The 27,944-nt window shown below is 40.2% G+C and overlaps 3 protein-coding genes and 1 long non-coding RNA gene across 43 annotated transcripts in view; all 4 read left to right on the top strand.

Annotated features, from left to right (window-relative positions):
• The first annotated feature begins 704 nt into the window (after positions 1 to 704).
• LOC137249238 (uncharacterized) lies at positions 705 to 2,373 on the top strand. The gene is made up of 3 exons (XR_010952300.1): positions 705 to 777; positions 885 to 1,070; positions 1,129 to 2,373. It is a non-coding gene; the product is annotated as an uncharacterized lncRNA (long non-coding RNA).
• A 547-nt stretch (positions 2,374 to 2,920) lies between these two features.
• The window catches only part of LOC137251101 (uncharacterized), a 641,551-nt gene continuing 616,527 nt past the window's right edge, over positions 2,921 to 27,944 (top strand). For 11 of the 39 annotated variants that reach the window (XM_067785102.1, XM_067785097.1, XM_067785135.1 and 8 more), the window contains exons 1-2: positions 18,489 to 19,594; positions 25,959 to 26,692. The gene's annotated coding sequence lies outside the window, so the exon portion shown is untranslated. Of the gene's footprint in view, positions 3,193 to 18,488; positions 19,595 to 19,624; positions 26,693 to 27,944 lie in introns of those variants that run through there. The other 28 variants (XM_067785123.1, XM_067785122.1, XM_067785119.1 and 25 more) reach the window with 26 other exon arrangements.
• LOC137251103 (uncharacterized) lies at positions 7,408 to 13,040 on the top strand. 2 transcript variants are annotated; one of them, XM_067785143.1, is made up of 3 exons: positions 7,408 to 7,436; positions 12,091 to 12,256; positions 12,317 to 13,040. In XM_067785143.1, the coding sequence occupies exons 1-3, from the start codon at positions 7,423 to 7,425 to the stop codon at positions 12,941 to 12,943; spliced, it is 807 nt and encodes a 268-aa protein (XP_067641244.1). In that variant the 5' UTR covers positions 7,408 to 7,422; the 3' UTR covers positions 12,944 to 13,040. The 2 variants fall into 2 exon arrangements, with proteins under 2 accessions (XP_067641244.1, XP_067641243.1); XM_067785142.1 differs by lacking the exon at positions 7,408 to 7,436 and adding an exon at positions 8,353 to 8,402.
• On the top strand, positions 15,252 to 16,697 carry LOC137249237 (PE-PGRS family protein PE_PGRS47-like). The gene is made up of 2 exons (XM_067780548.1): positions 15,252 to 15,658; positions 15,735 to 16,697. Exons 1-2 carry the CDS (start codon positions 15,644 to 15,646, stop codon positions 16,554 to 16,556), a joined length of 837 nt encoding a protein of 278 aa, XP_067636649.1. The 5' UTR covers positions 15,252 to 15,643; the 3' UTR covers positions 16,557 to 16,697.

The raw sequence follows: 27,944 nt of genomic DNA, 5'->3' as shown, positions 1-27,944 counted from the left end.
CAATGTGAACAAATGTATGTTGTTGCTGTAGAGATGAACCAACCATATAGTTGAGCCATGAGTGCTACCAACTCAAAAGTGGTTAGCTGTCAAAAAATCTACTACAGAAAACGAAACGAACAGAACTGCTATACGGATCAGAAATTGAACCAATAAATATCAGGATCACAACGTTGTTGTTGCATTTGCATGTTAAATTTCTATCCGTATCTCGCTCAAGTCTCAATGGAACGTAACTAATATAATAAGAGCCGTCACTCGCTATTTTTTAGGCATTTACTCGATGTAAACTGTGAGGTAGTCGCTACTTTTTTTTTGGGCGAGATGTTTATAAATGTCTTCTATATATTTTCATGGGGTATTTGTGTTTATTTTTCGGACTGTATTTAATTAATTATTTAATTATGTTTACACAAAACACGTTTGCATAAAGTGACAACACCGCATAGATAAATGGAAGGCAATTCAAAAATGTCCCTCATAAAACAAAAGTAGCGACTACCTCACAGTTTACATCGAGTAAATGCCTAAAAAATAACGAGTGACGGCTCTTATTATATCCTCTTTGATGATATACTTTTCGACCTAAAATAAAGAATATTGTGGTAGATTGTACATATTTTAGCACAAATTTGTACAAATAAGTGTTCTTTCTTAAAAGAACCAATTTTCTTTAACTATTTTGATGCATTCCCTTTAATAAATCCCTGCAAAAATCGTGTGACCAAAAACGCACACATTCACTTGATTTTTTTGACAGTCACAAACACACCCAGTGTACGTGTGAGAATTCGGAACATAGAATTCAGAAAATGAAATAGCATGATGAAATATTTATTTTATATTTATTATCTCACTCTTTTTCTCACATTATATGCATATAGATGGTGAAATTTGAAAATTGTCAGCCGTAGTTGCGCGCCATTTTATTTCTTCGACTTTATTTCTTCTAATTCCAATTTTGATTTCAAGTGCGCATCAGCTCAGCGGTGGGAAAATTTACAAATTAATTAAAAAAATTCTGCGGAGGGACCCAGTGAAGAAGTACCACTTAAAAATCAAATATTCCGGTAAGTAAACAGTTTTAGAATACACGGATGCCATGAAAATTTTGCCAAATGCCTCCAGTGCAGAAAATATTCTCCGCATGTTTTTGGTTAGGCGTACATATACCTGACTGGTCAGCATAGTGCATGTCTTAGCCAAATCGTGAACTGCCGCTGTCGAGCTGTTATCAATCGTTGTTGTCGCTGCCGCTGAACTGACTTGGCGCTCGACAATGCTGGAGGCATCATCACTCGGAGCTTGTGTAGCACTATCAGCGGTTGTGCTGCCGCCCTGCATTGTGGACACTTTCTTCCATAGTGCAATTATTGAGAGCCAGTGTCTGGTGTTGCAACATGCATCGAACTGCTGGCTAAACGTGATTTCATTTGATTGTCTACTTGTGATTGTGCAGGGACAGCTACTGCCCGATTTCTGTTCGATAAATTATTATGTTGTAACAACACATTTGACGTGCTACTACCGCGACGCGGACTCATATTAGGACTGCATCGCTCTGTGGTATTTTGTTTCATCAAAAATGGATTACGCATCTTTGGTGAATTGAGTTTATTATCTAAAACAATTTCAATATCAATAACACGAATTATTATAAATAACAATGACCCCAGCGGGTCAAGGGGAGAAACCTTATCGCTACAACAACAACACCAAACTAAATTTGTGGACATCATTTAATTTTTATTTGAAGTACTCAAATTGGACCACCAATGTGCAAGATGAAGCTTGGGAGAGTGTTTCCAGCCACTTCGACATAATATAAGAGAGTACGGGTTTTGAGGAGTATTACCGATGTTTATGGGGTTGTGCCCGATATATTATTTGTTATTAAAATAATTACTTTTCTTTATATCAACTTATTAATTTAAGTTACAATTTCATGTAAATATATAATAAGGTATGTCGTGATCCGATTGCTGTTGGAATTGAATGATAAGATTTAGAACAATAATAAGACTCAATCACTAGTCCTACATTTTTAAGTTCATACTTTACTTTATTACTTTCAAATTCAATTACGACAGCAATCGGATTCCACGACACCTTTGAATATTCTCGATCTGAAAAAAAGAGTAAATCTTATCTGAATTTCTACTTAGCTTTAAGTTTTAAATTGATTCAAATAATTGGATTTTTTTCTAAAGCTTAAAATTATTTTCTGTTCGCTTGGAAAAGATTTCAATTGGAAAACAAAAACCAATAATGCGAGTTTATTTATTATTAACGTACTTACTTCTTTTTTATATCAACTGTATTAATATAAGTTCCAATTTCATGTACATATATAATAATATTGAAAATAATAAATATTGAAAATTCAATTTTTTTGGTTCATATTTTAATCATATGGTCGCTCCAGGTAAAGTAAATCTGCAGGTAAAATTCATGTTATATGGCGGTTATATAAATGGTAAAACCGCAGTAAAATTGATTGTCAAATGACTCGAAAATGTAGAGTGAAATGACGGAAAAATGACCGCCATTTGACGAGCATTGTAACGTGTGTGAGCAGCACAGTGCTATGCTCACATCCTATAAGTGGGAGCGGAATGCACGATCACATTAATAGGAACGAAACGGAAAATTTGGTCACAAAAGTTAATCACGCCCATGCAAACGTGACTATGAATATAACCGCTGCAGAAAGTCACAATGACCGTAAAATGACTAGTAAAATGACGTGGAGCATTTTTGCAGGGTACTCACGTAGTTGCGGCTGGTGATTTTGTAGCTGATATCTAACTAGTAAGTTCTGGAATGGAAAAGCCTAGAAGTATGCAACGAGAAATGAAAAAGTATAAAAGGCGCGACAGTAGAGGCGAAAGAAATCAGTTTAATTTAAGCTATCAATCAGTTGAGTTAAGCAAGCTATCAGTAAGCGAAGTATAAGTGTTATTGTGAAGCAGAGCCGGCCACACAAATCCTAAAACAATTGCATAAGTGTTTGTAAAAATTAGGTGACAACTCCCCACAGTGTGCTAAAAGAAAATGTGGACTGTGAAGTTTGAAATTAAAAAGGACTTTGGTTATTTGATTTCAAGCTAATCCTTACTATATTTACTTATATTCGTATAACTAAGAATGCGGAGGTCCAGCTAGGCAGATCAAGCTTTTTTATAAAAGAAGGTATGGTGTTTATTCAATGCAAAAATTACTTAAAAAAATTCACTTTTTCATTAAGAAAGAACTATAACACAAAGTAAATGTAAAGATAGAAATATACATTTTCAAAACTAAAGTTATTCAATGAAAAAAATTTATGAAAATTAATAAAAATAAGTAGAATTCTTGGCAGGAGTTGGCCTCGGATGGTGAAAGATTGGCTCATCTCGCAAATGCGGACGCACCCGTGGAATACACCGAGAGGGTAAAAATCCAGAGTTTTATAAATGGCATACGGGACGTGGAAACGAAGCGAGCTACATACGCAAACCCAAAGCTGACATTTGCTGAAACGGTATCCCATGCATTGACTCAGGAAACTGCCTCCCTATTGAGTAAACCAGCATATAAGGCTCATCGGGTGGAAGTAGAAACACCAGAGTGGGTAGACACAATTTTGGAAGCATTGAAGGGTACGCAGCAGAAGAATAATGATGCAGTCAAATGATTTAAGTGTGGAAAGCTAGGGCACATCGCGCGTTATTGCAACACCAACCCTAACAGTTCCAACAATGTGGGTGGTCGTAAACGCAGAGCTGAAGGAGATGATCAGATCTCCAAGACCAATCCAACGTTAAACTAAAGCGAGTCAGCAGCAAGGGGCGACAGCTGGCTCCCTCAATTGAATGCCCATAATCTCTATCTCACAAATTGGAAGAAGGTCAAGCAATCTTACTATCGGAGGACATGTGGATGGAAAGGAATGTTTACTGACTGTAGATACGGGTGCATCCCATTCCATCATTCGATCAGATTTAGTCAACAAGAAGATAAGACCATTGCTTGGAGCAAGATTACGTACAGCCACGGGAGAGGACACCCAGGTAATTGGAGAAGTAGCATGTGAAGTAGCAATTGGGAACGTCACGGCACTACACAATTTTATAGTGGCAGAAATTGTTGATGAAATCATAATTGGAGTGGACTTCTTAATCGACCAAGGCATCAAGATCGATATGCAAAGCAAGACGATGCGATATAAGAACATGGATGTGCCAATTGATTTCGGCTACGAGAGAGGCTACAGCAGTAAACGAGTGCTGGTGGAAGAGAGTCAGCAAATACCACCAAAATCCGAAGCAGTCATCTGGGCAAAGGTTGATGGAGATTGTGGGACAAACAAATTGTGGGCAAATCAGCACTGAACATACTTGTAGGAAAAACCCTGGCTATGACAAACAAGATGGACGTATTCCGGTAAGAGTACTCAATGAGTTCAAGTCACCACTCAAATTGACCAAAGGAGCTATTTTGGGAAGATGGAAAGTGGCTGAAGTAGTTATTAACTGTGAACAGCTCCAGGAACACGTTTCATCTAGTAATACTGATCTTGCAAATGACATCACGGCATGGATGCAGGGGCTAGAGGAAGCCTATCAGAGTAAGGCAAAACAACTGCTCCTAAAGTACGAGAACATATTTGACCAGGATGGTTCCAAACCAGGCCGCACCAACGTTGTGAAACATCAAATTGACGCTGGAGATGCGAGGCCGATCCGTCAAGCTTCACGTAGTGTTCCACTGGCGAAGCGGGAAGTTTTGTGTCAAATCATACAAGAAATGAGGGACAGCGGCGTCATCGAACCATCAGCTAGTCTATGGAGCTCACCGGTAGTACTTGTAAAGAATAAGGATGGAAAAATGAGGTTTTGCGTGGACTACAGGAAGTTGAATGACGTAACGAAAAAGGATAGCTACCCATTGCCAAGAGTTGACGACACTCTGGACTCGCTATCTGGTACGAAATGGTTTTCCACGCTGGACTTGAAAAGCGGCTACTGGCAAGTTGAGGTGAATGAGGAAGATAAAGAGAAAACAGCCTTCAGTGTCGGTGATGGTCTTTGGCAATTTACAGTGATGCCTTTTGGACTTTGTAATGCACCAGCTACTTTTGAGAGACTCACGGACCGGGTATTGAAAGGACTACATTGGAAAACATGCTTGGTGTACCTGGACGACATCATCGTATTGGGCAAGAACTTTGTTGAACATCTTAAGAACTTGGAGGAAGTTTTCCAGAGAATAGCTGGCGCTGGTCTGAAGTTAAGTCCCAAAAAGTGTGCGCTGTTTAAAAAGGAAGTAAATTATTTGGGTCACAAGGTAACGACAGAGGGCATCTGCACTGCGAACGAAAAGATAGAGGCTGTAAAGCATTGGCCAAAACCACAGAGCCTACATGAATTGGGAAGTTTCCTTGGGCTGTGTACATATTACCGTCGATTCGTACCAAATTTTTCCAGCGTAGCCCATAGCCTCCATGAGCTTACAAGAAAAAATAAAGCTTTTGAATGGAAGAAGGAGCAAGAAGTGGCTTTCCAAACATTGAAGGAGCACTGCCCCATTGTTAGCATATCCGATTCCAGGAGCAACATTTATTCTAGATACAGATGCGAGTGGATATGCTATAGGAGGCGTTTTATCACAACTGGTCGATGGACAGGAGAAGGTAGTTGCATATTACAGCCGGTCGATTGGAAAACCAGAGAGGAACTATTGCGTTACACGGAGAGAGCTGTTGGCATTGGTAGAGTGCATTAAACATTTTCACAAATACCTATACGGCAAGCGATTCCGTGTCAGGACAGATCACGCAGCGTTGGCATGGCTTCTGCAGTTCCGTAATCCGGAAGGACAATTGGCACGGTGCATCGAGCGACTACAAAGCTATGACTTTTCCATTGAGTATCGAAAAGGTAGTACCCATGGAAATGCTGATGCAATGTCACGAAGACCATGTAGTTTGGAATGCAAGCACTGTTCAAAGGCCGAGGCTAAAGAATACATTATAGATGTCCGGCTAATTACTATAACGTGTGCGGATGAATGGGACAAGGAACAACTAAGGACGTGTCTGCAAGAATATACAGATCTGTCACATGTTATGCAAGGGCTCGAACGAAACGAAAGACCAAAGAGAGAGGAGATGTCAGCAGAGAGTCCCATTGCGAAGTCATATTGGGCGCAGTGGAACAGTTTAGAATTGATATCCGGTTGTTTGCGTCGAGTATGAGAGAGTGAGGATGGTCAATGCAAGAAGAAACTGATAGTTGTTCCCAGAAAGAGGATTCCTGACGTGCTCAGCGAGCTGCATAATGGTCCAAGCGGAGGTCATCTTGAAATCAGGAAGACGCTCGAGAAGATTAAACAGAGATTATATTGGGTTGGTTGCCGTCAGTCGGTCACTGAGTGGATTGCGAACTGCGAGGTTTGCAGCAGAGCGAAAGGGCCAAAACCCGAAGTAATGGCCAGATGAAGCAATATAACTCAGGTGCGCCAGGCAGTGGTATCGATGTTAATGGTCCATTGCCGGATGCAGATCCGGTACGTTCACGTAACAAGCACCATTAAGGTACTAGCCCGACCATCTCGTGAACGATTTGGTATGACCACATGAAAGCTTCTAGGCCATCCCGCCCTACCACCCCCTACATCCATAAAGAACTTGGGGTCGCGGGAGCCTCGGCTGTTAAAGAAACAGATTCGCCGCGGGCAGGTGAGGTTGAAAATTGGGTTGGAGAAGCTATATATTGCGCTGGCAATCCCTTTAAAGGATTCTGCTACACAACCCCTCGAATCAATTTGGTAGTTTAGTCGTCTAACAACAGCTCAACAACGTTAATGGAAGCTATCAACGTTTAGCTTACGGTTCAACTTCATAATGTTGCAATCGCTTATATATTTGTAATCTTAGACGATTATACACTTGAAGTCATATTTGTTTACCATTTGGGCAGCTGCTTATCACCGCACCGCTGTGCACGGTGTTGTAGGAAGATACCCACTGAGTCAGTTCATAAGTTTATCGATGAATTTGATTGCACGTAACTTAAACCTAATATGTAGTGTTAGTCTGTTATTGACATTGATTATCAATATGCAAAGGATGAACTAATGGAAACATCTTCATTGCAAAAGCTCAGTCAAATTTTGTAAAGAGGGCTCAATGATTAGGATATAAATGACAAACTCGAATATGACTGAAGAGTTGTAGAAGCTCTGGAGTTTTAATAAGAAGAATAATTTGAGCAGTTTCTTTAAAATGCTCGAAATCAGTCGGGAGTTTCTAAGTTTGAAGATATATGAGAGCGAAGCTCTTTCATTTAATACAAAAGCAGAGAGAAGAAAAGTTTTTAATCTTCCTTACACAGTTTTTTGCTACTTTGATTACACAATTCCGAAGTGGAGTGAAACTAAATGCTACTTTCGAGGTATGTATCATATTGTAACGAATTTAGGGAAAAATTCCGCTTATTTGAACCCTGCTACTAACGTTCGAATGACTAAACTGTTGAATAAGTAACTCCAATATTCAATAATGCAATGGCCTTTATTAGACTACTTTGAGAGTACAATAACACTTCTACTTCACAACCAATAGCGTGCTTAAATCAAAACTGATTCATCATTCCTCAGCATTTATACTCTCTGCTGCCTCGTCAGCATATTTCTCCAAAGGTCTAGACGTTTCGCCTTCTAGAATCTTTTGCTTGGTTACCAGCGATATACATGTATATTTGTAGTTTAGGCGTTTCTCATAGTCATATGCGTATGTATGTGTGAGCTCTACTTCGACTAATGACCACAAGTGTGTGCACGTAATATCTCTTCGTTGCCTTGTATGTCTGTGCGCACATGATGATTGATTTGTTTACGTACACAAAAGTGGCAGCTTGCTTTGTTGTTGTTGTGCCTTTATATAATAACCGCTTAGTGATGTGAGTATCACTTAGTGATGCTAATATTCATCACAATGTTTAATATTGAACAGGAATGTATTTCGATGTGTTTACACGACACTGCTCCCAACGAATTTATAGTAATGTTGAAATCTAGTGGTCTATTTGTGAAGGAAATGTTTGCCTGCTGATCACAGAAGAGATCACATCACTCAGGTTTCCAGTTACAGTTTGATGGCATGGAGCCTTCCCAAGGAAAAATAGTAGTGGAAGTCACACACCACATATTTAACTATCAAAGCCAGAGAGATAACTTACGCAAAAGTGTCTTTCTGACCGCTGGCGAGGCTTTGAATAATGCATCCAAAAGGACGGTCTTTATTTAATTATTCGATTCGACGAGTTGCAGTAATCATAGTTAAATGGATGTCTGATGTATCGGACGATTTGGAATATGCATACCATGGCATCCAACGGCGGGTTGAATGCTAACAAGGAGTAAGTGGATATTCTCTTGTTTACTAGGAAATATAAGGCTCTGAATTAGACGATCTAAGATAAGAACCAAGTAGCGTGCAGAGGAAATTCTGTGCAAAATTTGTAGGTATCAATCTAGACACCCATTTGTATTAGAAGCCGATTATAGAGAAGAAAGTAACGAAGGCCTCTACGGCACTGTGCTGGGGTGAACTGGCCGCACTTAAAAGTATCGAAGATCATATTGAATGATGAGTGGAATATCACCCTATCTCGGCTGCGATTTCAAAAACGCACTATCTCAGAAAACTTTTGAATAACACCTTATTCATCTAAATTTTTAATAATTGGCGCTTAACCGCCTAAGCGATTTTGGCCGTTTCGTAACAAGACACGCAAGCTCTCACTGTTTCGCGATAACTGACGCCAATTGGGAGCACCAAGCGAGGTCAAGTCTTCCAAACTGCGGTGTCAACTGAAACACTTTGTTGGCCGGGGCGTCTCCGTTCATTCGCATAACATGACCTAGCAAGCGAAGCCTTTGGAATTTTCTTCGCTGCACTATCGTTATATCTGCGTAAAGCTTATACAACTATTATTATACCTCCTTCGATACTCGCCATCGGTATCACGGAAAGGACCATAAATCTTCCGGACAACTTTTCGCTCGAACACTCCAAGAGCCATCTTGTTTTCTCTAGACACCGTAATGATTTCGAACCATACATCAAGGCAGGTATGATGAGCGATTTGTAGAGCGTAATTTTTGTTCGTCGACAGAGGACTTAACTTTTCAATTGCATACTCAGTGAAAAGTAGCACATGTTAGCAAGAGTTGTTCTCTGTTTCATTGCTGGCTCTAAATAGACGAAATCCTTCACAGTCTCGAATTCACAGTGACGTGGCTGCCAAGGAGCGATTATTTCTTGGATGAGAGCAAGTACTTCGTCTTGTTCTCATTTACCGCAAGACCCACTTTTTTCGTTTTTATCTAGTCCCGAGAAGGCAGAACTCACAGCGCGCTTTTTCAGGCCTATAATATCAATATCATCAGCATATGTCAATATATTATCGCACCTCCAGCGGGTTAGGGGTAGGTATGCCTGTCGTAAGAGGCGACCAAAATACTTTTAAGGGGTTATGTAGCGCAACCTTTTCAGGTTGCCAGCGCAATATGTAGCTTCTCCAACCCCAATTGTCAACCTCACCTTCGAGCGGTGAATCCCGTTTCACTAACAGGCGAGGCTCTGGCGACCCCAAGCTTCTCATGGAACTTGAGTGTGGGGAGGGAGGGATGGCCTGAAGGTTTAATGTGGCCATATAAATCCTTCCCGAGATGGTCGGGCTAGCACCTTAATGGAGCTGTGTTACCGGAGCGTACCGGATCTGTATCCGGCAAAGGACCATCACATCGACAACACTCCCCAAAGCCTTCGGGGAGCAACCTTATCGCTACAACAACAACAACAACAATATATTTTCGCTTCTTGGATCTCAGATAGGACGTTATTCAAACGTTTTCTATGATAGGGTGGATAGGGAAACGGCAGCAGAGACAAGGTCACTCAGCAGTCGATATGCAAGTCTTACGTAATTAAATTAAAGAAGTTACTCTTTCCACGAAAACAAATTGAGGGCTATAGGCACTTGAAGATCCCAAGCTAACCAAACTTAGATTATTCGACTTTGGGCATAGATTGCTGATATTTGAAGGCAGAATGCGAAAGATCTGTTTGAAAAAGCGTAGAAGGGCCGATTCTTGAAATAAGCTGTAGAGCAAATCTTATCAGCACAGAGTTTAAACATGGGCTACTGATAGATATTACAATATTCCTACGATACTCGGATGTGTGATACCGGAAGAACCCCAATTTTTATAAGGCCATTTTATGCTACCCTATGATCTTTCTGGAAGTGTTTTAAGCTACTGCGACGACTGAATTATCGGAATTAATCAATTTTTATTTATACAAGTTTGTCTGTAATCTGCTGCACGTAATTGACATAATACTTTTACATTTCTAAAAAACAAAAACATATATATATATATATATATATATATTATTAGGCCGGGTCGATTTGTGGGGAGGCAAAAAAATCGCCCATTGCTCTGTGAAAATCATATTCTAGGGATCAAAATAAGAAACTTTGCCGAAGGAACCATACCTCTAAAACGAATTCTGATGTCCCCCAATTTGGGTCGAACTTTTGGGTTGGGGCAAATTTTGAAAAATCCCACTTTGACCCATTTAGAGTGCTCCAATCGAGTCCAAATGTATGACCGACCCCCACTAACTTTAGAGGCCCGACCCACCGATGCCAGTGGCACACCCCCTGGAACCCCCTGGGGGTTCACCATAAAAACATTTCAAAAAATCGCCGGTTTTGCACTTTACATGAAAAAATCAGCTAAATGGCTATGTGGTAATAAGGCCAATTAACCTTATGGCCGTTGACCTTATGTCACCACACCATCACATTAATGCATTGTCATCGAGCCTTGATAGGTGTGCAAAGTTGCAATAAAACTTATCGCCATTCAAAGTGGTGATAAGGCCAATTGACCTTATGGACGTTGACCTTATGTCACCACACCATCACATTAATGCATTGGTATCGGTCCTTGATACGTATGCAAAGTTTCAAATTAATCAGACTTCTAGAAACCGGTGAAAATTAAGCTCAAAGATTCCGTTACATACAGACCAAGCTAATAAAAGCGTGCCAAAAATGAATTTAACTTAGTAATAGAAAAGAAATTAAAAAAATTATTAGAAATTAGCGTTTTTACAACCCTTTTAAAACCAAGGCATCACTGCGATGCATTTGCATGTCGTAAACATAGTTGTGTGGGTTTTTTATTCAACCGTTTTAAAAAATGAAGGTATCACTGTGACTCAATTGCAGATCGTAAAATTGCTTGTATTGTTTTTTTTAAGCCACCACAAGACACAGCAGGTAGAATTGAAATTGACCCTACCCAAAAGTTCGACCCAAAGGTGGGGACATCAGAATTCGTTTTAGAGGTATGGTTCCTTCGGCAAAGTTTCTTATTTTGATCCCTAGAATACGATTTTCATAGAGCAATGAGCGATTTTTAAATCGACCTGCCCTAATATATATATACCAGACTGGGTCGATTTATTAACCGATATCGCGCCATCGATTTTTCGATAGGATTTGAGCTCAGGGAAAAAGTTCCACTACGCATGCGAAATTTCATTTTTTTTTACTTTTTTCGACTTTGATTTTTAAGGTTTTTTTCATGACCTACTAAAAAGATGTTCATATGTATACCCTGTCCGATCCAAAAATGTCCGCTAAAAACGTTGTCGATAACAGTTTAAAAAAAATATACATATATTAGGGTGGGTCGATTTGTATGGACGAAAGTTAACCGATATCGCGCCATCGATTTTTCGATAGGATAGGATTTGGGCTCAGGTTTTTTCATGACCTACTAAAAAAATTTACAATCAAATGAAAATTTTTAGTAGGTCATGGAAAAATCTTAAAAATCAAAGTCGAAAAAAAGTCAAAAAATGAAATTTCGCAGGCTCCAAAATTATTTTTTTGGGTATGCGTAGTGGAACTTTTTTCCTGAGCCCAAATCCTATCGAAAAATCGATGGCGCGATATCGGTTAACTTTCGTCCATACAAATCGACCCACCCTAATATATACATATATATATATATAATCAACTAAAGATTACGTCTTACGAATTATCAATTGGATGGGACGAAAACACAAATTTGCTTGCATAAACAATTCCGAATCAATAAAAGCTCAACTACTTCCGAACGAATCAGTCAGTTTTCTTGGAATCTTCGAAGAGTCACGAGCAAAACTGAACAGAAAATGAATAAATTTACGGTAATAAACAATTTATAACTCGGGTGAAATAAAAAATTATACTTCTCCTCTACTTTAAAGGTAATTTTTGTCACGTTGGCGGTTTGCTGTGCCGTTAGGGCATATAACGTAGATGGTGGCGGCACTAAATATGGTGGCGGTAGTAGTGGTGGATACGGAGGCGGTAATAGTGGCGGATATGGTGGCGGAAGTGGCTTAGGTGGAGGTCACTCAGGTGGTAGTGGCGGTTTCGGACCTGGAAGAGGTGGTGGCGGCGGTGGTGGTGGCGGACATGGTGGTGGCTTCGGACCAGGCGGTGGTGGTGGAGGATTTGGCCCAGGCGGAGGTAGTGGCGGACATGGTGGTGGCGGACATGGTGGTGGCTTCGGACCAGGCGGTGGTGGTGGAGGATTTGGCCCAGGCGGAGGTAGTGGCGGACATGGTGGTGGCTTCGGACCAGGCGGTGGTGGTGGAGGATTTGGTCAAGGCGGAGGTAGTGGCGGACATGGTGGTGGCTTCGGACCGGGCGGTGGTGGTGGCGGCCATGGTGGTATTGGCGGCTTCGGACCGGGCGGCGGCAAAGAACACAGCGGTGCCGGATTAGGACATGGAGGTGGTAGTGGTGGATATGGAACAGGTGCTTACGCTGGTGGCCACGATGGTGGACACGATGGCGGACACGGTGGCTACAAAAAGCACGGCTATTAGTTAAAAAAAATAAACATTTTGCTGTGATTGTTTTGACTACGTTAATCGCTTTTGATCTAAACATTTTAAATTGTATTAAAAGTTAAATTATTTGAAACTGAAATATTTTTTTGTGGAAAGTAGCGGTGATCTTTTAAACATACTTCTTGATATCACGCAATGCACGCTTGGAGGACGGCTAGCATTGTCTTCCTTATGGGAAAGTTGAGCCATTTGTACTCCAAAGACTACATACCCAATAGATCCCTGTGAGCATATGAGATGCGCATATAAAGACGAACATGAACTAACGGCTGTTTTTGTAGTTATCAACATAAAGAAGAAATGGGAATACCAGTAATACGCCTTCTTAGATATAGCCGGTCAAGCTCTCGAAACTTGCAATAAAGGATTGTTCTAATACCAAAGAATTAAGCCTTGATAATGAAGAGGTACAACAAGAAAGACTCAGAACTCAAATCTTAAAATTATCTAATCTTTCAATTGACGTTATAAGCTAAAATTGGACAACAGCCCAACGTCCACTTTGTATAGAGTCAATAAGAGGCTATGGAAACAGACATGTCGACTAAAGCGCTTTGCTAAATTTTGTCAAAATTGCCTTGGAAGAAAATCATTTCCAACATTTGACCAAAAGTGGAGAACGGATGCCCATTACATGCATTGATGAATTAATTAATTAATGCCTTTATTGTTATAACTATAGGATGGCCGCAGACGTTGTTCACACCGAGAAGTGTTTAGATGCAGCCTTTGTTGAATAGTAGGGTACAATAACTTTTACGGCTTGTCACACCTATTTAGATGAGAGTTTGACAGGCCTACTCTTGTTATTGTTGTTGAAAAGACAAAGACACTCCCCGAAACTCTCGATAACGGTTTATTATGACCACATTGAACCCATTGAGGCAATCCCTGGGTGAGGTTGACAATTGGGTTGCAGAAGCTATTTATTGTTTTGGCAACCCTTGACAAAGATCCTCTGATTTGCAATTTTTTATAACAATAGATCTTTATTTATCATTGTGGTCCCCAACACAATGATCAGGGCAACCGGAGTAGATTTCTTTTGTTCTACTTGCAAAACTTCCATTTTAGTCCTTTCTTTGATAGAGATCAGGTACACTTGTAAACTTGTACAGTACTTGTATCTTCCGGTACAAACAAAATTGCAGCGATCACGATATTCTGGCTCCACGACCATTAGAGTCTGTAGATTTTACTGGTATATTATGATGGGCATGCCTTGCCGCTGGAATATTCTAAGCCACCTAACCCGCTGGGGCCTTTTGTTGAATTCCTAGAGTTCTATGAAGTATCGATTATGCGTTGAGTGGCTTTACGGTAGCCCAACTGCAACAGATAATGTTATTGGCCGGACGGGACCTACATGTTTTATGCCGACTCCGAACGGCATCTGCAAGGCAGATGAGTTTTCACTGAGAGCTTTTCATGGCAGAAATACACCCGGAGCGCTTGCCAAACACTGCCAAGGGGCGACCCCGCTTAGAAAAATTTTCTTCTAATTTAAAAACCTTGTTTCTAAAATATTGATGTTGCTTTGCCCGGGGTGCGAACCCAGAGCATACGGTGTGGTAGGCGGAGCACGCTACCATCACTCCACGGTGGCCGCCGCTCTACAAATATCGGTTACCCAATAATACCGATACAAATAAACTTTATACCAAATTCATATGAAATCGTTTTTATTTTTGTTATTATTCTTGTAACTAAATGTAAGCAACCCGCGAATATCGTACTTTTTGATATGGGAACCCTAGATAGGTATTTTTTTAATATTATCCACTTTGCCATGTAGATGGCCGAAAATGGTAGAATGGCCAACATAAATTTTACCCTCATTTCTGTTTACGCTGTTAGAGTCATCGATCCCATTTACTAAACAATCCAAAACTAGTATAATCGCTTATCCTACACAGCCACTACCAGCAGTGGCTTCGAGCTGATTTAGTCACCCAAGTTTGGTCATTCTGCCAGCAGCTCTTGTCTACATCGCCTGCACCCATTAGTGCAGTACCTCTAAACGATCCAACTAAACCATCGTAAGCGCCGATTTCAATGCAAGCGTGATTAGCAACGCTATCCACTGCAAGGATATATTTTATTTGCCCTAAATTCATAGTATCGCCAAATCTAAACTCCCCAAGCTTTCACTTTGAGGTGCATCTAGAAGTATATCTGATACATGCTACTCTCCGGCGCATACATGCTATCCTCCGGAAGATAGATCAAACTGTCTGAGATATCTTTAATCATAGCACAGCCCAGCTCCTGCAGGGTAATTTTATAACCATCTGTGGGTTTTCAGAACAGAAATTGTTGTCCGAATTAGTTAAACGCATCAAAGAAGAAAGATCTAGTAATTTTCTGGCTATGACAATATCGTTATTATAATTCAATACAACACCAAAGTTTGGGTACTCGATACTTAAAAACATTGGTATTAAAGACCCGATCGTATGACAAGTACATCGATATGGTATCGTATCCAGTATCAGTAATAGTCGGCATGACGAACTTTGCCTAAATTATACTTTTATTACAACAACAAAAACAACAATATATCAGATTGAATTTCCAACTATGACCAATGCCTTGAGACCGAGACAAATTTCGAACCAATAAAAGCCCAAATAGATTAAAAAAATCAATCATTACTCTCTGAAAATTGAACGCACGATGATGAAGTTTACGGTAAATGAAAAATTGTTGTAAACGTTTGCTTTTAAAGTATTTATCAACTTAATTGAACTGTTTGCTGCGTTTGTAGATAATATGTGCCACTCTAGCTCCTTTGGTAGCAGTTCAGGTTCATGCGCGAGGTCAACATTCCAAACATGATGAAGGGAATAGATTTGAAAGTGACACCCGTGAAGATAAGTACATAGGAGAAGAAGATGAGGTAAATGTACCAGAGGATGTCACGTATGGAACAGAGAGTGACACGTCTGAATACGAGGGAGGCATGTATTCAACGGACAGTATCACGCAAATGCCAACAGATGAAACTAAAAGTGGTATTGGTGGCGATTTCAGATATGGCGGTGCTGGCCATTTTGGACCAATAAAAGGTAGGCTTGCAGTGGATGGCGTAGCTAATCGTGATGCTGTTGGTATCGGTGGCATGGCCGGTGCGGCTGGGTCGTTTGGAGGTGCTGCAGCTATGGGCGCTGTCGGTATAGATAAAGAAGGAGTCGGGTTTCAAGCTGGAAAAATAAGTAAATTTGGTAAACAGCATCATGGATTTCAAGTCGAAGGCTCTGCTGGTCGTAGCGGTGTAGGAGTAGGTGGTTCTACTGGTTTTGGTGGATCACTGGGAAAGACTAACATTGCTGGCTCTGCCGGTGTAGATAGGCACGGTGGTAAAATTAAAGTTGGACACTCTACCAACGTCGGTCCACTACATAGCAAAATGGGACTTCATGCCAAAGCTGATGATGACAGCATTGGACTCGGTAGTTACGCGGGCTTGGGTGGATTGCTTGGAGGTATTGAACTTGGCGGATCAGCGAATTTAGGCAAACGTGATAACGGGTTTAAGCTAACTAACATTCCTATTTTAGGCGGAATAGCTAAACGCTTGATAAGCTAATCGTCGTCCATGCTACCATTAAAGTCAGTTTTAATTGTAGCAGCTATCGATAAATATTTTGTTTTCATGATCAATAAACATATAAACCTGATATAAGCTTATATGTTAAAAATAAAAAATAAAAATTAAAAAATTGCTGTATTTGGCCTATGGTTGATGTTTCGATCTGACTGGATCAGAAGTGATCCGCACCAAAATTTGAAGGAAGTAAAGAACTAACGACCTCTTGTGATTATTGGGGCTAATTTTTACAGAAATATTGTCTGTTGTGTTCGTAAAATGACGGCATGGAACGAAACCTGAGTGCTTCGGAGGTTTTGAAAGGAATGCAAAGGATACGTTACAGCTAAATGAGACTTCAACATGGATAAAGAAAAAATCACGGACTGCACGAATTACTTTATGTATTTTCTTCAAAGAATGGGAACTGATGCTTGCACTGTGCGTTCGCTTGCGATAGTCAATGTTTGACATGAAAGAAACAATATATCTTCTAGGTTGGATTAGGCACAGAGCGCGTGGAGCGTGCATGCTCGTTCGGGAACGAGCACTTCAAACTTTCAAGGTTATCCCATCCCCACCCCCTTTTTCCGTGGGGAACTCGATATGGTACACTACTAACTAGTTAGTTTACAAACGTGCCGAGCCTTGATAGTTAGTTCGAACCTAGATAGTATTTGGATTCGCAGAAGTTTATCTTCCCACGTTTAACAGATTTTCCTCCGACGGTGCGATGGGAGGTAGAAATCCAATTGCTCAGCCGCGATTACGATCGAGAAAAGCTCTTAGAGGTAGCTGGGGGTGGCTGTTGTTGTAATGACAATAATACTGTCCGAAGTTCTTGGTGAAGCGACTGCTTTGATTGGGTATAAGGCGCCTTTGTTAAGCCAAGGTTGTTGATACATCAATCGCAAGAAAACGAATGAGGGTTTTGTGATGCGTTGTCGAAGATACAGTATTTTTGTGGATACTGTATCTTCCTTTACTATCCTGACTGTGGTGCGGTCATAGTGAGCCTCTCAGTAGATTTCTCTGTCCACTTGCAGTCCGTTCTGGAATACGTGAGCTTCGAGTCAACAGGGCATATGATAGGCAGACATTAAATCTTGCAGGAAGTGCGATCCCTTTGGCCAGAGATGGATGAAAGGTCTTCAGCCGCATTGATAGAAACCATTACGGCTCCTTCAACCCAGATAATTGGAGTTTTGAGAAGACAATGTTCATACGGTTGGAGGTGGAAAGATCTGGAAAGTTGAAATCAGTAGTACAAGGCTCCTTAGATAGACGGACTAGCACCTTAACCAGTGTCCACTAAGAACTGAACTACGTTCGGAAAAGGTTTATGAGCACTTTTAAAAATCTTCCGAAAGTACCTTAATCGCCAACACAATAACAAAAATGAATACTCTACAAGGCGCGATATACTTTTGCTTCGTGCTCTATTTTCATTCTATGCAGAATACGAACGGCCTCTGCAAGCAGATGAATTTTCAGGAATACACTCGGAGTGTTTGCCAAACCACTTTATAGGGTCGACCCTGCATAGAAAATTGTTTCCTTATTAAAAAAATTGTTTCTCAAAATTTTTATGTTGCTCTTTACTAGCCTGGAACGTAGGACCTTTGGTGTGGTAGGCAAGCACAAGGCAAGAAGGAGTAGCAAATGCACAGAAAATGTTCGCCTTCTCATACTCTACCTTGCTGACCTAAAGCTCATACCTATTTCAAGCCAAGGTAGGATAGATGCATTGCAAATAATCTTGTCTCTCAAGATACGGGGACATTAAAACCAGAAATTCCACTGCGAACGCAAAGCCGCATGCCTCCTCTTAGCGAACACTGGTTAGGCTAGCAGAATACGCTATGTAGTTTCATTATCCTCAAGACAGGTAAATAAGTAGCGAAGGCGAGACAAATAATTCCAAAATGGACGAAGCGCATTAAAGCTATAAATTACATTACTGACCTTAAACCTCATATATGATCCTATAAAACGGCGGAGACCCACCGAAAATGCTGCACTTTGTCTTCTGATCAGGATGGGTAGTAAATGGACAAAACTGATTGCCAGTTGAATAAACGGTGTGACTGGAATTTTAGTTTCATTTTATGATACGCATGGCAAAAAAGAAAGGAGATTTGTTATTTAGATGAAGTACAAAAAAAAACCCCTTCCAATAACGGCATTTGCCAACTCCATGCAACAATACCACGTTTGGATACAACAACACACCTGTAACACATTCGAAAGCTCATTTGGCGCGCAAATAAAAGCTTTGTGGCTGAGTCGGCTCCGTTGCTCTTTAACGCAAAAACTTTTTCGTTAAAAAGCACACAAGCGGTAACCAAGCTTCGAGAACCTAACGGTGCCTAAATAACCACTATGAAACAACAGTTTATTTAGTCATCGTGAGATTCTGTTCGTATTAACAACGTTTTTGAAGCGAGTACGTGCGCGGTGCTAAAAGTGTTTCTATTCAAAATAAAAAAAGGTTTATTCTAAACAATATTTAAACACAAAGGGAAAAAAGAAGAATAATAAAAAATACATAAACAAAAGGTTAAATATTTAAGAAAAAATAAGAACAAAACTTACGCATTCATTTTTGAAATCCATAGATAGTGACATACAAACACACACTAGAACTGTGTGATTTGCGGTGGGCTGAATGCATTGAGCCCAATGTGACCATCGTGCCATTAGGAAATCTTCCTGTACTTGTATATACATACATATAAAAAATTATAGTACTACGAAGACGAAGCTACATACATACATAAGTTGTGAGAGTGCACGCGCATCCGTATGATAATACATACATATGTATGTATGTGTGTAGGTGTATGTGAACGCGCGCTTACGTTAGTGTTAGTGTGTTTATGCAATTACCGAACAAAATATTTAGTGGAAAACAGTAGAAAGTGAAATCATCAATATTCTACGGATATCTTATATGTATGTAAATATGTGTTGAACTTAGTAGAATACCTGTACAAGTACACACACACACACACATACAGACATATAGGCTATATAAGGTATGTTGTATGCACTAACTTCACCTTTATTTTCTTTTTTTGCATATCTGTATAGGCCTTAGAGATGCCAACAGTTTTTGTTTTGTATATCGGCTAATTGCTTTCTAATTGAATCTAATGGACGAATGAATTCTCTACTGTGGAAGATAGCATTAAAATGATTAAGCAAAATTAGCATGCTGCATTAATATTCAATTCGCGTTAGAAGCAACCAAAAAACTCCCGCTACTCAAGCCATTTACCTCAGTCTACATAAGCTGAGACGGTGCCCAATAATCTATAAAAACCAAAGAGACGAATGAAAAAAAAAAATTTTAAGAGATTTATTAGGTTGAGTTCCATTTGTTCACTAAGCAATCGTTCCGTAGGTAGGTAGGTAGGTGAAATGGCTGCGACCCTGGTCACCCAAGTAGCTATTTAAAACCGTTTTTATGCCTTGTAACTCATCTAAAACCTACGGAATGTTACGGTCAATGTACTACAATCAGCCAGAGTTGTTGATAAAATTAAGAATATTCGGAATTGCTAACACAGATAAACCTATGAGGTCTTCTAGAAACGGGGTTCCAAGGAACCTTAGTCGGGCTCTAGCAAGAACCGGGCATTTACACATAAAGTGTTCTACTGTCTCCCTGGCATTTGGATCTTTGCAGCTTCTGCAGTAGTCGTTATACGGAATGCCCATATTTTCCGCATGTGTACCTACTGCCCAATGACCTGTGCAGACTGCTATCAGTTTGCGTGAGTTGGCCCTGGATTTGTTCAGAAGACTTCTCGTCCTCTTTCCATCATAGTTTGGCCAAATGGATTTTGATATTGCACAGGTGGTGATGTTATTCCACTTTGTTTGGGCTTTCTTCAAGTAAACGCTTTGGATATTCCCCTTGGCTACTGCTAAGGTATGCCTACTTCGACACTGGTTATTTCCTCGTTCATCTCCGATGAGCCCCTGTGTGCCAGCTCGTCGGCCTTCTCGTAACCCTCTATCCCCCTATGACCCGGGACCCATTGGTGGTTAACAGAGATATAAATCGCTTACAAGCCCACACTAATTTTGAGTTAGTGTGTGGCGAGGAAAGCGCTTTTCAAGTCCTCCAGTGATTTGCAGGCTTGCCAAATCGCGAGGATTCCTGCTTGAAACACGCTGCAGTGCGATGGGAATCTGAATGATGCAGACAAATCTAGGAACTCAGAGTAGACTCCGGCCCCGACTCCCGATTCCATCTTCCCGTCAGTGTAGGTTTGGTTATCGTCGACCCTTATGCCCGGGTTTTTCTTCTACTCGTTCCTGCTTGGAATGGCGGTATTACAACCGTACTCAAACTTCAGTTTGCGAGGGTAGTAATCTGTCTCGGTACTACATGCACCATCCGGAAGTTTCTTTAGGACACTACTATGCCCTTGTTGAGTATCCTTCCAACACCCAGACTCCCTGCGTCTCAGTGCGGTTTGTGAAGATGTACAAAGTATATGCAAGTCGATCGGAAGCAGGTGCAAAATGGGGTATAAAGCAGTTTTGGGACAAGTGCGTCCGGCCACTATGGCACCAACACACGTAGTGCGCTGGACCTTTTGCAAGCTGGTGAGATTGTAGCTCTTACTTAGAGCTTCCAACCAGACTATGGAACCATAGGTAAGCACCGGTCGCACCACCGCCTCGTACATTTCTTACCAAACATTGATTTGCAGGCATAGAAGACGATGCAGGCATTCCGTACCCGTTCTTCGATGCATACTTTCCAATTCAATTTGCAGTCAATTGTTAGTCCCAGATACTTGGTACTCGATGACAGGGTTAGTTGCTGGCGGTTTAAGAATGGTAGTCTGAATCGTTCCAACTTCTTGCAGTGTTTTCCATGTGAAGAACCTTGACATAGAGATTGCGGCTACACCGGATTCGTGAGGTTAGCGATTGGGTTTGGGGAAACTGTGAAGCTATAAAGCTTTATATTGCGCTTAGCAACACCTTAAACCAGAAGTCTATCAATTTGCAGGGTGGAAAATCTTTTCAATAACCCACTTTTTCGGAGAACCAACAAAACAAATTTAAAGGAGCTTTTTCTAATCTGCCGATGGTTCACCGATAGTGCATTCCAAGAAGCCCGCTCTGCAGCAGGTGTCGGGTAAACAAGACGACTCAGATTTCCACGTGCATGCGCTTTTTAAAACATAGCAGACGTAGAGTTTGTGGAAATTTATATCGGAAGGCAGGGAATTTGTTGAAGACTGTTGGACGAATGTGCCGTCTGGCCTTCACTCAAGAAGGGATCTCACAAAGGCCAAAGATGTCTTCGAGTGAAAGTGTGAAAACTTCCCATGCACGACTTCATAACCTAGCCTAACCTCGTCGAAAATACTCAAAACTTCTTCCTAAAATTTTCCGGTTAAACTTTCCAAAACCTTGGGGGAGTTGCCATATCGCTACAAGAAGAAAACGAAGCTGACTCAATATGAAAGAAACTGAACGATTTCGGGTGTCTAATGAAGCTAAAAATGGCTCATTTTGCGCAGAGCTGATTTCTGCCAGCTAAAAGCTAATTGTACGGACATTTCGTTCTTAAGTTCCAGTATATACTCAGTAAAAGCAGAAAATCTACTTCCTTAAATCTCCGCCAGACTATCAAAGAAATGTGCTCCTAGAGACCTGCGCTGTTTTCTCTGCAGTCTTAGACGTCAACAGAGAAACTTATAAATCGAGTCTACTTCCTCATCTGCAGGGAAAACCATAAATGTGTTGTGTTCACACCCATAAGGTCTTTGAGAGCAGGTTTGCTTGGTTTAAAAAGGTAGCTCGTTATTTTACAATCCATACTTTGGCGGCCGCCGTGGTGTGATTGTAGCGTGCTCCGCCTAGCACACCGAAGATCCTGGGTTCACGCCCGGGCAAAGCAACATCAAAATTTTAGAAAACAGTTTTTTCAATTAGAATACAATTTTTCTAACGAGGTCACTCATCGGCAGTGTTTGGCAAGCATTCCGAGTGAACTTCTGCCATGAAAAGCTCTCAGTGAAAAATCATCTGCCTTCCAGATGCCGTTCGGCGTCGGCATAAAACAAGTAGGTCCCGTCCCGCCAATTTGTAAGAAAAATTAAAAGAAGCACGAAGAGTAGCTCGGCCTAAAATCTCTTCGGAGGTTATCGCGCCTTACATTTATTTATTTATACATAGCTTATATCAAGTGCGTCACCTTAACCGAGAACTCCTCCACTTTCCTGAGGTTATATCCCCCTGATGGTTGTAAAGAACTGTCAGCCTCTTTACGTACATTTTGGAACCTTCACTGGTCAACTCATCATCGATTTCGTTCCCTTCAGTATTGCTGGGCACGTGAGGCCAGAAAAGGGAGATACTAAGATGTCCTACGGACAACAACGAGTCTTGACACTTTCAGTCAGGGTTAAAGAATCCCTTGCATTACTTAAGAACTAGCTTAGTATCTAGTTTTTCATAGTTAACTAAAAGTGAGCTGTTTTGGGTACTCGCGTAAAATGGTCAACTACTAGCCACGTGGTTTTTAGTCAACAACTGTTGTAATATAATCAGCACCAGTATCTGGGTCAGTGTCGAAACCGTTTCATCGCCCTCTTGCCATGTGATCTTGTATCGTTGAGCATCTGCATCTGGATGATGTCGAATTCTCTCAGAACAAAAGCAGAGGCACCGAAGGAAATGTGATGTTTAGCCTTCGCTCACTGCATCTAATTTTATTAGACATGTTAGCCGTTTCACTTCACCAACGTTAAATTAGCGAGCTTGTTTGACGATTTCTACCGGACTTTAAACCAAAACTTTTCTTAAATCGAAACACTCTCTGGTACATTTCACAGATTTAATACAGTGACAGTTTCCACGTCTCTACGAAGGCCGTTTTGCAAATGCAATACGCTGATAGAGTGTCATCCAGTCCTCTGGCACATATGCACTCACAATTTGTCGCATCTTCCCGCCATCTACCATACCACATAAAACTCTTCATTCAGTTTGGATTCACCTGCGATAGCTACGGATTTTATGTCTAGTGCACAGGCATTTTCTCATTCCTACCTTTATGGGATTGTTATTGGATACTTGGTTTTTTGTGAAAACATGGGAAAAGTGTAGGTGCCAAGTCGGTTAATGTTCCAGAGCAGGACTCCGTTCAGGCTCGCTTCAATTCAGAATGCAAAGTCTCACTTCGTAGAGTTTAGGGTTTTCTGTTATCTGATGTATGAGACTGTTCATTGACCAATAAATGAAGCAAAAGTTAAGGCTTACACAGAGCCAAACCAGTTCTAGCTTGTACGTGAAGTATTTACATACACGAGCAAGCTCTGATTAATCGGAATTTGTACAATTGAGATAGTCAAGCCGCCATTCGAGGCCAAGCTCTGCAGCAGCATGCGTATCACTGTTTGAGTCTATAAGACGACATAACTACTTAAGTGAAAGTGTTTATTTATCACCATTGCCCAAGCGCTTCTGGAAAACTAAGGAAGATGAGAAGAAAGTCCACGAATCAAATGAATAAGAGGTGGAACTAAAAGTAGAAAATTTAAGGGGAGAACTAGAAGATGAAGATGAATGAGTAGACAAAGAAGGGAATAAGAACTAAACGAGTAAGAGAGAAACTAGAGAGGAGAGGAACAAAACAAATCAAAGTAATAAAACAAAGAACAACGAGAAGAAGAAAAGACGGATGAAAAGAAGTAAAAGGAGTAAAAGAAGAAGGATAATACGAAGAGCAATGGAGGAATGAAAGAAAAGAAGACATAACGAAAAATAACACAACAAAAAGCTCGATGAGAAAAAAAAAAAGAAAAGCATGAGAGAAATGGAAAAAATAAGAAGACGTGAGAAGAGAAAGAGTAAAATTTAAGAACACAGGTGATTTTAGGAGAATTATGATTTTAAGCGAAATTAAGGGAGGTATTCAAGTGATTTTTTGATGACAAAAAATTAAAAGAACAACGAGTGGAACTAGAAGAAAAAAACACGTGTAAGAATTAGAAGAAATAAAGAACGTAGGAAGAAGGAAAAGAAGGAGAAAAGAAACTAAAAGAGTAAGAAGCGAAATTCGAAGAAAAAAGAGAAGGAGAATAGAAGTAAGCGGAATAAAATAAATAAAAAGAAGAGGAAAAAGATGAAGATGAAAGAATCTTATTCTAAAGAAAAGCCAAAAAAAGATGAAGAAGACGATGAGATTTTAGAGAGGAATGCGATAAACACTTATAAAAATAAGGAAAGGCACAAGAATAATAATACGGATAAGAATAACAATGATGGAAGAAACCAAACACATTGAAAAATAAGAACAATACAAAGAATTTAGAGAAAATGAAAAAGAAAAGCGAGAGAAGAAATTAAAAAAGTTGATTTTAAATGAAAAGTGATAAAGAGTCCAGGAAGAAGAAAGAAAGGGAATACGAAAAAAGATTTAAGGAGTAAGTAGAGAAGCTATAAGAAAAGAGAGGTGAAGAAAACTAATTTAAAATAAAGAAAAAGAAGAAGATGAACGGATGGCATACGTTAAATGAAGGTGGAGAAGACGACGAGGAACTTAAGAGTAGAACTTGGAGGGAAAATAGATAAGAAGAAGATAAGGAATCAAAAGAATAAGGAAAGGTAAAATGAAGAGGATAGTACGAAGAACAATAAGAAGATTGGAAGAAGGGATTCAAGGTGTTGATGAGCGCAATATACAGCTCTATAGCTTCAGAGCGTTCGCAACCTCACCTAGGCGAGGGGAATTCTCAAGTTCCTCATGGAATCAAGGGTAGGGGGGCAGTATGGCATAGAAAATTTAATGTAGACATACTAATCGTTCCCGGAACGGTCGGACTAGGATCTTAATGGTGCTTGTTACCGGAACGTACCGGATTCATATCGGGGAAAGAGCCATCAACATTGATAACACTCCGCACAACCTGCGGGGAGTATCTTTATCGTTAATACAACAGCAAAGAGGATGGAAAAATTAATGACATAATAAAGAAAAGGAGCTAGACAAAGCGCAGGGAGAAAAATAAAAAAGGAAAACATCATGGAAATGATAAAATTAAACAAAATCGGGAGGCGGAAGGGTAAAAATGAAAAAAAAAATTGATTTTAAGTGAAAGGGCGATTTCACGTGAAGTTGAAGAAAGCATTCAAGCGATTAGATGATTCTATTAAATCCGTATAACCAAAGGTTTGCCAATACATCACAAAAAAAAAGAGAGCTATACATTATTTAATCATCAAATCCTCTCAAAATTAAAACCTTTCCGATTTCTCGTTTTCGTACAAAATCCCACGCACGTTTGTTACTCAAATACTCCATAAGTTGGCATCCCTTTTAGGCATATTTGTGCAGGCACTTGAATGTGTATGTGTGTATGTATGTAGGTGTGAACCATTCACGCAAAGGTATGTGTACTAAGGAACATTAAACTTTATATAAGTTGTATGAGCTACATATGTATGTAGATACCAGTATTAAGAAGAAAAAAAAACGAAAACAAAAGCAAGAACAAGCAAAGCGTTCAGTGATATTTTGAAAAGCTAACAGACGAATATAAAATCCACTTACAAAACAGAAAACAGTTCAGGAGAGTAGACTGACAACTAATCCTAACAATAGGCTATAAAAGCCACAACAACAAAAGCATGTGCGATATTAGTAAAGAAAACATTCAACCGCAAATGAAAGTAATAATGAAATGAAATGACAACAATAAAAACAACAAAAAAGTAACAATATAGTACCCAAAGGGTGCATTCGTGTGTGTAAGTGTGCGGATGAAATTTTCTGGAAAAAAAAGCGCAAAACAACTCGACTACATCAACCTACCATGGAGTATGGAGATTCCACAAATTGAATAAAGCAATATATTGTGTGCCCTTAAAAAGCTCATGCTATACGGTTGTTAAGTGTGGGCTGTCAAAAAAATTTACCTGCGCTGCTGCTCACAAAGCTCGTGTGTTTTAAGTGCTGCCCATACCTGAACATATTATGCATTGTTTGGTTTGTTATGGCGGCAACAGCTGGGCGCTGGTGTAATTTTTGTGTGGAAGAACAAAATGTATACAGAGATAAGCAATGGCAATACAAATACAAAAAATAAAAATATTTACTATCCGTAAGTTAAAAAAAAAAATTGTATTTTTATGTGGAGAAAAGAAAAAGTTGTTATGAAATCGAAAAAGCAATTAAAGTATTTTAAAGTTCGAGGTCACCGCAGGTTCTGTTCCTTGTTGGAAGTATTTACGGCAGGCGTCTGCATTCCATAGCACAATTGTACTCTCCTTGCGTATGCGAAAGGACAATTAATTAACATTTTTTTAAAACCATGATTTACAGCATCGAACATTTTACAAAAATAGGCAGATCCACGTCCATTTTTATACTTTTCCAAGGAAGTATATTTCTATTTCTAAAAGTAGCGGAATTTTGTACATACACATATGTATAATATTAGTTGCTTGGTTAGTTTTATTCGGACAGTACATTCGGAGATGGTGAAAAAATGCCTGAGTTGAATTACTATAACATCAAAATCCTTAGAGCGCAGGACATGTCCATTATTTCTGAACGTCATCCGGATCTCTTGTTTAAAACGATCACGGGCAAAATGGACTTACATATATGTATATCAGTAGAAACGTAGCGCAGCGTTACAATACAAAGCCCACTAAATGTGCTTACATGCGCCTAAAACCCTACTACAACAAAACAGTAAAGAAAACACAGACCAGCTGGGTTGCAGGCGGCAAATTACCAATTGTTATAAATGGCGTACCAACTGACGAGGAATATCAACCGATAATAAACTCCCATTACTCTCTGTATTACTCCCCTCCCCATTATGGTCGCTCCAAAGCCTACCTGCCGCCGTTGCTCGTCTCGCTTTTCAGCTGCCGCTGCCTATTGTCCACGCTCCGATCCCATCCTCTCGTCGATTTCTACGGTTGTTGGCCGCCAAATTTTTCGGCTACTCCCTCAATTGTTTGTCAAACTGTTATCGACCGTCTGTCATTTCGCCATGGGACTAATCTCCGACACCGTCTGCTCTCACCTACTCTGTCTGTTGCATGCTGCGAACCCAGGTAACCTCACCCTCTTGAAGCCCACTCTACGGTACTGTGTATGCGTCTGTATTTGATCTAAGCACTTAACTACGGTGTTTTTATTCAGTGGGCGTTTGCGGGACTCTATTTCACCCTGGATTGATCTTCGCCTACGACAAACCCCATCTTATAGACAGGTAGGGCTCGGATCAAATAAAAAAGCACTATGACAACACTACCTCTTGTTAGGTATCCTTATACAGCTGGGCAATTGATATTAGGCCTCGATGAACTACGAGCGTTATTCTCATCTATTGTGCTTAA

The sequence above is a fragment of the Eurosta solidaginis genome, chromosome 4 (assembly GCF_040869045.1).
Source record: "Eurosta solidaginis isolate ZX-2024a chromosome 4, ASM4086904v1, whole genome shotgun sequence".
In the NCBI taxonomy this organism is placed as follows: domain Eukaryota; kingdom Metazoa; phylum Arthropoda; class Insecta; order Diptera; family Tephritidae; genus Eurosta; species Eurosta solidaginis.
The sequence above is the reverse complement of the archived record's forward strand: the minus strand, read 5'-3'. Positions and strand labels throughout refer to the sequence as shown.